Below are 12,141 nucleotides of genomic sequence, written 5' to 3' on the forward strand. Positions count from 1 at the left end.
TCTTTGGCTTTCTTTGTTTAATGTTTATTCCCTGTTGACTCTTGTTAATGCTTGCTTCACTTACTCTCTCTCAAGCTTTGTATAATTTAACCATATTATAGTATTAATTTGTTTGGTACAGTGGACTCAACACGCATAAGTTTAACAACAAATTATAGTTGAAATGATATAATCTTTTTTTATACTTATCTAAAAGTTGGGAATTCGAGATTCTGTATCTATGAAAAAAAAAAAAAACACCCATATGCCTGTGCCTTCTGTTGCATATATCATAATATAAACTTTCTCTGTTTTTGTCTTTTACAGTAACAGGCTTGTGTCAACAATGGCTTCTACTTTGTATTACAACACTCTCAACCCTTCCACGGCAGCTATCTCAATTCACCCTAAGCAGGATGTGTCAACTTTTGTCACCTTCAATGGGTATCACCACTTTGGATGCAGAACAAGAACTACAACCATGCATCAGCAGCCCCGGAGGAACAAGAAATTGAGGCCTGTCAAAGCCACGGTGGCCGAGGCAGCACCGAAGCCAAAGCATCAAACTGTGGCTGACAATGGTGGGGATCGAAAGGCTCGGAGCAAGAAGCAGCTTCGGATACTTGTGGCGGGTGGTGGGATTGGGGGGTTGGTTCTTGCTTTGGCTGCAAAGAGAAAGGGGTTTGAGGTGATGGTGTTTGAGAAAGATATGAGTGCTATAAGAGGGGAGGGTCAGTATAGGGGTCCCATTCAGATACAGAGCAATGCTCTTGCTGCTTTAGAAGCCATTGATTTGGATGTTGCTGATCAAGTTATGAGAGTTGGTTGCATCACTGGTGATAGGATCAATGGCCTTGTTGATGGGGTTTCTGGCTCTTGGTAACTCAAACTTTTCTTCATATATAAATATTATGTGATTATGAATCTTTTTTTTCAGCTTTATAAATAAGTGATCAAAGCTATTTGAGAGAATTCTCGGTATGGCACAACTGTGACAACTTATGCACTTATGACTATCAGCACTGTTAGAGTATTTGGCAAGTTACATGTCAAAAAATGAAAATAGAAAGTAATAGAAAATTTGCTTATAAATGATTCAGAAACTCTCTGGATTAGTACATCCCTTATTTGTAATCTTCACTGCATGCATAAAAGTAAACATATCAATTTCAGTTTCCAGCATATAGACAATCTTACTTCCTTAATATTTGATCTAGAATAAACGTTTTTTCTTTCTGTCATTTTTACTTACATTTAAATAAAATGTTGGCTTGTGGTATCATAAATTGAAATGATATTTTGTTATCAGGTACATCAAATTTGACACATTCACTCCTGCAGTGGAACGAGGGCTTCCAGTCACTAGAGTTATTAGTCGAATGGCCTTGCAAGAAATCCTTGCTCGCGCAGTTGGGGAAGATTCCATTATGAATGACTGCCATGTTGTTGACTTTATTGATCATGGAAACAAGGTAATTCCTAACAATAACAAAGGCTTTAATTGTGGAAGATCTTCTGAATCTTCTATTTCTTTCTTCAAGTAAATACATTGGCAGTGACTAAATATTTTTTTGTTTATAACTTGTGCATCCACCGTTACAGGTAACAGTTCAGCTGGAGAACGGTCAGAAATATGAGGGAGATATATTGGTTGGAGCAGATGGTATATGGTCCAAGGTCTTATTGAATTTCTTTAATTCCAAGCTTTTTCTTTTGTAAGTAATTTAACACCCCCTCCCCCACTAAACAATGGCCCCAATAGAAATCAAGGTTTACAGAGGAATTCTACATATTTATGGCCATAATTCTATATCTTATTTTCCCCATAATTCTATATTTTGTTGTTTACAAATGAATAGGTGAGGAAGAAGCTATTTGGGGTGACAGAAGCTACTTACTCTGGCTACACTTGTTATACTGGTATTGCAGATTTTGTGCCTGCTGATATTGAATCTGTTGGGTAAGAAATCTTGCCTTACATGACATTTTGTTTATTTTCACTGGCCTTCTAAGAAGCTTACTTCTGCCTTCCTTGCTGGAAAGGTATCGGGTATTTTTAGGACACAAGCAATACTTCGTATCTTCAGATGTTGGTGGTGGAAAGATGCAATGGTATGCATTTCATCAAGAGCCTGCTGGTGGTGTTGATGCCCCTAATGGTATGTGCTCTTAATGTGTTCGGGATTTGGCATTCGGCAGAGATATGTTCAATTTGTAGATATAATTCTTGAACTATTCTGTCCTTCCATAAGCAAAACTAATGCTATCTTTGAGTATATGGAAGATGAAGGAACTGATTCAAAAGTTGTATACCTGGAAAGGAAAATTTTCAAAGTTGTATGGATATCATCAATGATATTATCAACTTTATGCTGTAGTTTTACAGATAGATATCAAGACGTTTGAGCTGTAATATTATGGAAAATGGAAAGCAAGACAGAAAAGCAAGACGTTTAATCCTCTTTAATTTGTTAACATCAATAGACTAGTGTCAATCATGTTGGTCTTGATATCAGATAAGATGCAGATTAACTGAGTTCCATTCTAGTAATTGCAGCGCTGAAGATATCGGATTGAATGACCTTGAAAAATAATAGAATTTTGTTTCTTCTTTTAATCATCTTTTGTGCAAAAATTATATGATCCTAACTTCTTAATTCTTCTGCATGGCAGGAAAAAAGGAAAGGCTGCTTAAGATCTTCGAAGGCTGGTGCGATAATGTAACAGATTTGCTACTTGCAACAGAAGAAGAGGCTATTCTGCGGCGAGATATCTACGACAGGACACCAACAATGACCTGGGGAAAGGGATGTGTGACTTTGCTTGGTGACTCTATCCATGCTATGCAACCAAATATGGGCCAAGGAGGATGCATGGCTATTGAGGTTTATTTTTCCATCTCTCTCAATGAAATCTGAATTTATCTTCATTTCTCAATTAACTTGAGCAATTTTGCACATTTGCAGATCTTGTAGTTAATGAACTTTTCAAACTGCAAGGTAAAAAGTTCTCTGTCTGGCTTATCTTATTGTTACAGGATGGTTATCAACTTGCTTGGGAGTTGGACAATGCTTGGGAACAAAGTATAAAATCAGGATCTAAGATTGACATTAACTCCTCCTTGAGGAGGTATTGGACACACTCATATATAATAATATGGAAACACATCATTTTATTGATTTGAATATAAGGCTTTTGAACATAATGGTTAATTGTACAGGAATCAATTCTGAATGTTGATTTGATAATAGATATGTTTTGGCATTGTTGCTTTCAGATACGAGAGAGAAAGAAGGCTACGAGTTGCCATTATTCATGGAATGGCTAGAATGGCAGCTATGATGGCTTCCACCTACAGAGCATACTTGGGAGTTGGTCTTGGCCCTTTAGAGGTAGGAAATTCTTGTTCATAATTGGCATCATGAAGAAGAAACTGAAGGTGACACTTTAAATTTAAATGCTGCTAAAAATAGCACGATTTCTTTCCTCATGCTGCAGTTTTTGACCAAATATCGGATACCACACCCAGGAAGAGTTGGAGGAAAGTTTTTCATTCAGAAGATGATGCCTATGATGTTGAGTTGGGTCTTAGGTGGCAATAGGTAATAATGAAAGCATACATTTCTTTGCTATATATCATTTGTCATTAATTTCTTTTCCATCGTTTTACCTGGAGTTGTTCTTTCTCCAATTCAGTCCACTCATGCAAGATAAAATGAGACAAATGATTACTTTGAAAAGGGTGGAGGTTGAAGAAATTGATAATACTGAAAAGTAATTTCCAGGTTTTGTTTGGAGACAATAAGAATTGAAAAATGTCTTGCGATTTTTGTTTTATCATTTATTTGCAACATGAAGATGATGCTACTTTTGCAGCTCCAAGCTTGAAGGTAGACCAGTATGTTGCAGGCTCTCAGACAAAGTATGCCACTCAAATACAGTTTCCTTTACACTTTGTTACCAGGAAGAAATTAATGACACACCTGGACTATTCTATTGATTATGTCTATCAGATTGTGATATGGATTCTAATAGGCATTTGGTTTGGTTATGTATGAAGGCAAATGACCAGTTACACACATGGTTTGTAGACGATGATGCTCTTGAGCGTACTATTAATGGAGAGTAAGTCTATGACCCCATATGAATTTATTAACTAATATCATGCTTAGCACATTGGTCTCATAACTAAGAACCTGATTCCAGTTATGGTAAATAGATAAGGTAGAAGTCTGTGAAGAATGGAGGATAGGAACAGAGGAACTCATTAATAGATTTTCCCTTCTTAGCTCCCTTTTCATCATTTAGGCAGTTAACAACTGTTACTGATTTATAGGTGGTTTTTATTACCATGCGGAGATGAAGGAGGCCATTTGAATCCCATAAGTTTAATTCAAGATGAGATGAAACCATGCATAATCGGGTATGCCTTCAATTCCATCTTCTTATAATTTAGAGGCTAATAATTATGAAATTGTACTTACTATGCATTGGATTCTGGACAAAAGAGGAAACAATTAATTAGGATGTGACTGTGTATGTACCTAACACATTTTAGCATGTGGTTTCAAAGATTCAACTAATTCTCTATAATATGTTTTCATGATTTTAGGAACACACAGAAAGAAGATTACCCGGGCATTTCAATTACAATACCCTTACCTGAGGTAACAGAATTTTTCATGAACTGAATTAATACAATGATCTTGAAAATGACCAACCAAGCTTCTGTCTATAAGGTTTCTGAGACGCATGCTCAAATTCGCTATAAGGACGGTGCATTTTTCTTGACCGATCTGCTTAGTGTTCATGGCACCTGGATCACTAAGTAAGTAAAACAAACTTGAGGTTATTAAGTTTGAAGTTCTTGAAAATCTAAATATATTTTAAATTTGTATAATTGCCATAATAATTTCAGCAATGAAGGAAGGCGATACCGGATACCTCCAAATGATCAAGCTCGTGTGCGCCCATCGGATGTGATTGATTTTGGTTCACAAAAGGTGATCAATAATGATACCTACGTTCTGTTGTAGACTATACTATAGTACACACTATAAATAAATGCCTTAAGAAGTAGTTGCATTATTTACACTGAACTACTGAGCTAATAATACTCATACACACTTGATTTTGGTTACATTGTCCATGCTTCAAATTTTGCAGGCTTCATTTCGGGTTAAGGTGATAAGATCTGCTCCAAGAGCATCCCAGAGGGAAGGGGAGCCAATATACCAAGTATGATTCTGTTTATATACAAATACACATCTATGTTTATATTTCTCAAGTTACAGAAGTTGTGTAAAGCACACAGTTGGAAGTAAATTATAACATGTTCATGTTCATTAATTAGGATATGAACATGAAAATGCTACAAACAACTCTTTCGATTGTCAATTACAGAAATAAATTATACAAAATTACTTGATACGAGGAAAGAAAAATTAAGTTATGATAGATATCTTTTTTACTCTTGTGGTGGATTGATTTCTTCTTGTGTTTCAAGTATGCATGGTTCCTCAACTTAATTTAATTGTTTCTTATATCATGAGCAAATCTTGCAAGTTTCACAAACCATAATTGGATAGACACACATGTAGTATCATGCATGAGATGAGATCTCATTGTTTATTATTTTTTGGATCGTACTTATAGTATAAAATTAAAGCAGGATTATATTTCACTAAACGGGTTGGGTTAAGTTAGGCAGCAAACAGAGACTAATAATTACCATGCTTAAATTTATGTTTTTTTTTTACCAAAGATAGGGAGATTCGAACCGGCGACCTCTTAGGTGAGTATGGGGAGATTATACCATTTGAGCTATAACTCATTGGCATGCTTAAATTTATGTTTGAAAATACAGAATCATGATTATATACTTATTACTAATAAACGAATAAATATAACATTATTGTATACTTCTTACTTAAATTTATGTTTGAAAATACAGAATCATAAGGTTTTTTAATTTTTCTAACAACAATCATTCTCTGATGGTCACAGTGACAGAGTGGGTTGTATGTCAGGTCTCAGGTGAATGTTGAGCCTCCCAAACTCAACTCTTCTCGGTAAATTTGAAGATCTGCAAACCAATTGTGACATGCCCATACCACTTATAATTTCTACTTAGACCAATCCCAACATATGAAGTAAATGTAAACAAAAGAGAAAAAAATAAATAAATTAAGAACAATGTTATCTTAACATATAGTAATATTGGTGCTTATTTAATGGAATCTCAAATTATTGGAGGTGCCTAACTGCCTATGTGACTATGAAGTGATACCTTGTGTTGCTATAGAGGAATGGGCGAAGCCGAATGTTTTGGGAAAGCTGTCTAAGGACGCTGTTGATTAATTAATCAATGGCAATGGAATAGGCCCCTCGATGGTTACACATCAAAAGTACTTATAATTCAATAATGTTGATCTTAAATTCATCTACTATGCGTTGACATTGACCAGCATATACCCAAAGCTGCTCCTTCAAATTCAAATTAACATAGAAACAAAACTATAATGTGAAAAATGTGAGTAGTAACTACAATCACATACTATTATTACACTAACTAAGATAGTCTAAGTAGGTGACGAATTAAAGAAAAAAAACAGCATAGGAAAAGAAGAATGGTGGAAGATTCCACAAACAATTTATGGTCAATGTAAAGAAAATGTATAGTCACAATCCAATGTGCACACACAATTAGCTTTCTCAAACACCATACACTTGCCACCCTCCTCTAAAATATGACAACCTAACATTGATTAACAGAGCTTCAGCCACCACCGTCCATTCCCAATCCCATGCATCTCTCCCATCACATCAATCACCCTTCTCATCATCTTTTAAATCTTAACCCATTTTCAATCAACGGCCACCATTAAATGACCGCAACTGGACCCTACAATTGACAGATGATTAAGTGTTCTATGAGAATTTGCAACGACTCATTTTAATTTATAATATTTGTAACATGCGAATAATTTGTTCCACAATGGGAGAGTTTGGATCTGGTGGTGTTGTGTCTGAAATGGATGAGACACAGAATGGATGCAATAGCTAAAAGCCCATGCCAATTAATGACAGTGCATCAACAATGGAAAGGGGGTATGGGCCCATCTGAATATTTAGTTCCCATCCATCAGTATCGTTATATTTATTCATTAAAGTTTTTAAGGCATCATTCAAACAATAACTAAAATTACAAAAAAATAAATAAATAAATTTCTCCGCCCAAAAAACTTTGGTCAGATAAATTATCTCCATTAATTAAGAATTAGAGACTTCAGTGATATATTTTTTCTGTTTTCCAAAAAAAACAACCAAACTAGAAGTTATTATGTCAGTTTTCAAATTAGTAGTTTAAATAGGTTAAGTATATACAAAAATTAGTTATTAAATTATTCATATAAAATATATATTAAAATATAATAATTATATTAGGTATATAATAAAATTAATTATTAAATAAAATATATATTATAATATAAAATATATATTAAAATAAATTAAATTATACATATATTTATATATAGATTATAATAGTGTGTAAATAATATTTTTAAAAATATAAAATATATATTTAAAATATATAAAATATAATATAATATATTACATACAAATATATTAAGTTTTAAAGTAGTTTTTGAGATTCACCATTTGCACCAAGTTAATTTTTAAGATTTTAATTGTATTATTTCAAATTTTCAATTAGACAAATTTATAAAATGTTTAAGTTAATCTCTCAAAATACGAGAATAGATTTATTCAGTCTTTCACGGTAAAGAGACTAAGGTTCAGTTTGGGTAAATAACTTAAATAAGTTCTTTGGGAAAAAGAGCTTAAAACATAAGGACTTTTATTAAAAGCAGCTTATAAATAAGTTATTTTGTGTTTGGATTTTTAGTTATAAAAGTACTTATTTTAAAGTTGTAGCGTTTGGATAAATAACTCAAAAAATAAATTTTTTTATAAAAGAGAATGAATATTAAAATAACCATGATAACAAATACTTTCTAATATTGAATGTTGATTTTACATAACCTAATCACTAATATTGTGTATGATATGATAAGTGAAAATAAAAAATAAATATAAAATGCGTGTTAATGTATATTTTATTACTATTTTTTATTTTTTATTTTTACTCCTGTTAGAACTCTCTTCTCCTTTATTGAAGTCAAGAACTTGTTATAATTAACTATGAAAATAATAATAAGCTATAAAATTACATATGAAAAAAATAAAATTAAAACTGAAATTTCATACCACACTTGAATATAAATTTAATAATAAAAAATAGTGATAAAATGATAAAAAAAATTTAAAAAGAATATATGCAGTAAGTTATTCAGATGTAATATTGTCTGAAAATATGGAGTATCAATACTTCCATCAGATGTTATGTAAAAATGGTGAGACTTGAAACATTGCGTGAGAATGATGGTGGAAGGCCAGTGCTTTTAGCAGACCTTGTGTGAAAATAGTGATGAAGGGTCAGTATTTTTTATAGAGTCAAGAAGGAAAGTAGATTTTTTTGTTTTAAAATTAATTTTTTTTAAGTAAGTGGTAGAATGACTTTTCGAGAAGCAAAAAGTCATATATTTCTACTTCTTCAAAAAGCTGCAAATTAACTTTTTGAGAAGTTAAAAGCTTTTTTTAAAATAGTGCCAAACACATAGATTATGACTTTTCATAATCTAAAAATTAAAAAAAGTAGATTCTGTTACTTTTCAAACGGACTCTAAGATAACAATTGAGATCTCAAGAATTAAATGGGTACAAACAGTCAATTTTAGAGACATTTTTTAATTTAACTCGTAACTAATTTGGTTATTATTTTTTATATATATTTATAATATTTTATAAGCATTTTGTTGCTTGTATGTTATTGGGGAATGGAGACTTGGCAATAGGCACGAGGAAGTCACGTGGATGGAAAGAAGATGAGGGGTTGGCGGTGGAAGGCACATGACAGTTGACAGAGAGGCCAATAATAGTATTTAGATCAACGGTCGGTTTCATGACTCACTGTGCTACGAAGCTGCCTTTTCACTGACCGTTGGAGCATAACATTATCACTGCATTTATTCATTGATTCCATTCTCTATTCTAAATGCTACCGTTTCTCATTATTTGATAGGATTTTTAAAATTTTGGGGTTTGCATGATTCTGTTTTTAATCTCAACGAGAAATGACATTTCTGCTCATGTATAATGTATGGTAAATTCAAATTTAGCTACTTCATGAGATTATAAATAATATTTCAATAATTGAGAGCTAATTAATGAGAATTTGAAAATGAATGGGTGTTCCGTACCAATGGAATCCACGGTGCATCACATGGAGGGGAGCAGTTATGTAGATGAGATGCTCCCTGAAATGTTTACAAAACAAGCAAAGACAAAATCCTAACCAAAACTATACAAACATGAGCTTCATTATTTTCTCATCACCCAACAAATTATTAGCCTAACACATTGAAAGCTAAATGGACGAAGATGCCAAGAAACTAACAAGTAAAACAACAACACACTCATTTATTTCATGCACACCTTGTGCTCTCTCTACTCCTCTGATCGTACGGAATCATCTGCTTCGTCCCAATCATGTGGCCCCTCCTTCCTTCATCTTCACCGTTATTCCTAACGTCATCTAACAATTAACCCAAACTGTAATATAATACTCACTAAATAATCAGTTACCATAAAAAGAATTGTATTTTGATGCATGGTGAAATTTTCACATATTATTTAATTATATTCATATATTTAAATTTTTTTTAAATAATAACTTTAAAAATTAATTATTTTTATTATATGATAATACATAATTAATTACCTGTATAAAAAGTAATTTTTTTATAAAAATAATCAATCATATCAAGTGTACATTAAAATCAACTATTAAAATTAATTATTAATATAAAATATATATTATAATAATAAATATACATTGAAAATAAGTTAAATAACACATGTATTCATACAAAAATATATAATAACTGATTTTAGTCTACAAATAAATTTTTGACAAATAATATATATAAAAGAACAATTATCTACATTAAATTTTTCTAATTTTGTATGTAAAATTTTTCGAATTACTTGGGATGTATATGTGTCATTGGTTAGTCTCTCTAATTAAATATTAGAGTAAACCACTAAAAATACATCTAAATTATTTTATTGTTGATAAAAATATCTTTAAAATTTGTTATAAAAAAATATGTCTTTAAATTATTTAAAAATATGACAAAAATTTCATACCTTATATATTAACGAAAAAAAATGTGGTGAAAAACGAGTTTTTTATGTAACAACTGAGATTTTAACATTAACAAGTGAGTCATGTCATATTTTTCTATTAATAAAGTAGGTCTTTGATTATAGCTATGTATTTTTGGCATATTTTTAAATTATTTGAGGATAATTTTATGGATAATAAAATTTAAAAGTATTTTAGTTAATGCTAAAATAATTTAGGTACATTTTTTGTAGTTTGACTAAATATTATATGTGATGATTCTATTACAATAAATAAAGGCCAATTGTTCAAAGTATTACCATAATTTATATAGGAAATTTATAATAGTACCGGAGAATGGATCTTCTATTTCTAAAATATTTTTTTTTGTAAAGTGTGATTTTTTACTATATATTTTTTAAGTAGAACAAAAAAATATACCAAAAAAAAATGCTAAAGGATAAAAGATCATACTTTTCAAAAGAAAAAATAGTAAATAGCCATTTCATACATAAAAGATTCTAATGCTAACAAAACCGATAATAAAAAATTGAAACTAAAATTATACTCGTACAAGATAAGTTTCATTCGACAAAAACGACCTATTGTTAAATTTTTATTGATAATTTTGTAAATATTCCTCTTTTTTCCTCTTTCTTTTATAACCACCACTACCTCTAATGCAAAATCTACCATTCCACCAGATCTACTCCTACCAGAAACCCTAATTCACCTTCACTGTGACCTTCCTTAACCACAGATACAGAGAGAGTGAGAGAGATGAGAGAGAAATATTCTTCGCCATAGATAGAGTGAGCTTAAGTTAGGCAATGAGGGCCATGGCCTCCAAAATTTTTTATAAAAAAATTAGTAGTACTTCTTTAAAAAAAATAATTCAATTAGTTTAAATACTTTACTTTGACTTAAAGTAAAAAAAAAAACAAGAATAAGAAAAGATCATGCATCAATACTTACTCTGTCTGCCTGCCTCTGTTCAACACTCAAAACAAGTTCAATTATAAAAAATTAAGTATTTTTTATTTATTTAAGGGCAATTTACTGAATTAAATAAACTGGCCCACAAAATTTTCAGAATACACATTTTGAAAAGTGGATATCGAAATGCATTTTTTTTATAAACTATGTAAACTGTGATAGGGGTATTGATGCACCATTATTTTGTGGTATATTTTGTGCTTAATTTAGGTGGATTTTATTCACTTTTCCCACATTTATTCAATGAAATAGCATGGTTTCATAATTTTCTCCTAATTTGTGCTTAAGAGTGAAAACATGATTTTTAGGCCTTTAATTGATTAATTTTGATTCACCTTCGATCCCATTAGATGCCTTGATATGTTTGTTAAGTGAATTCAGGTTGAAAAGGCTAGGGATGGATCAAAGGAATGAAGAGAAAAGCATGCAAAGTGGAGAAATAATGGAAAACCAAGGATTTGGGATGCATTCACCGACGCGCACACGTGAATTTGAAGTTGCATGGCGACGTGTACGCATACATGACGCGTACGCGTGGATGAAAATTGCCAAGCGACGCATATGCGTGACCCACGCGTATGCGTCGATACTCGCACGTGACTTCATTAAAGTGAAAACACTGGGGGCAAATTCTGGGCTTCCCAGGCCCAAATCCAACTCACTTCTGAGCCTATTTCATGCAGAAATCAAGAGGAGTCAAAGGGGGGGGAGGGGAAGTCATAATTGAATTTTGGAGGGAATGCTTTAGGAAAGTTTCTAGAGAGAGAAGCTCTCTCTTCTCTCTTCTCTCTAGAATTAGGTTAGATGTAGATTAGAATTTCTTAGATTTAGGTTTAATTCATGCTTTGATTTACTTTTCCTCTTCAACTCCTTGTTCTTCTACCTTTGCTTTCTTTAGTTTAGCATTTAATTTTTGT

At 31.9% G+C, this 12,141-nt stretch overlaps 1 protein-coding gene across 2 annotated transcripts; it reads left to right on the forward strand.

The window, feature by feature from the left end:
* The first annotated feature begins 223 nt into the window (after positions 1 to 223).
* On the forward strand, positions 224 to 6,478 carry LOC130983237 (zeaxanthin epoxidase, chloroplastic-like). 2 transcript variants are annotated; one of them, XM_057907445.1, is made up of 17 exons: positions 224 to 858; positions 1,289 to 1,451; positions 1,582 to 1,656; positions 1,839 to 1,939; positions 2,023 to 2,138; positions 2,653 to 2,864; positions 3,017 to 3,108; positions 3,257 to 3,371; positions 3,478 to 3,581; positions 3,856 to 3,901; positions 4,040 to 4,104; positions 4,316 to 4,402; positions 4,592 to 4,646; positions 4,719 to 4,807; positions 4,898 to 4,982; positions 5,146 to 5,217; positions 5,986 to 6,478. In XM_057907445.1, exons 1-17 carry the CDS (start codon positions 326 to 328, stop codon positions 5,986 to 5,988), a joined length of 2,013 nt encoding a protein of 670 aa, XP_057763428.1. In that variant the 5' UTR covers positions 224 to 325; the 3' UTR covers positions 5,989 to 6,478. The 2 variants fall into 2 exon arrangements, with proteins under 2 accessions (XP_057763428.1, XP_057763427.1); XM_057907444.1 differs by lacking the exon at positions 5,986 to 6,478 and having other exon boundaries at positions 5,146 to 5,445.
* The last annotated feature ends 5,663 nt before the right edge of the window (positions 6,479 to 12,141 follow it).

This window comes from Arachis stenosperma, chromosome 5 (genome assembly GCF_014773155.1).
Source record: "Arachis stenosperma cultivar V10309 chromosome 5, arast.V10309.gnm1.PFL2, whole genome shotgun sequence".
Lineage (NCBI taxonomy): Eukaryota > Viridiplantae > Streptophyta > Magnoliopsida > Fabales > Fabaceae > Arachis > Arachis stenosperma.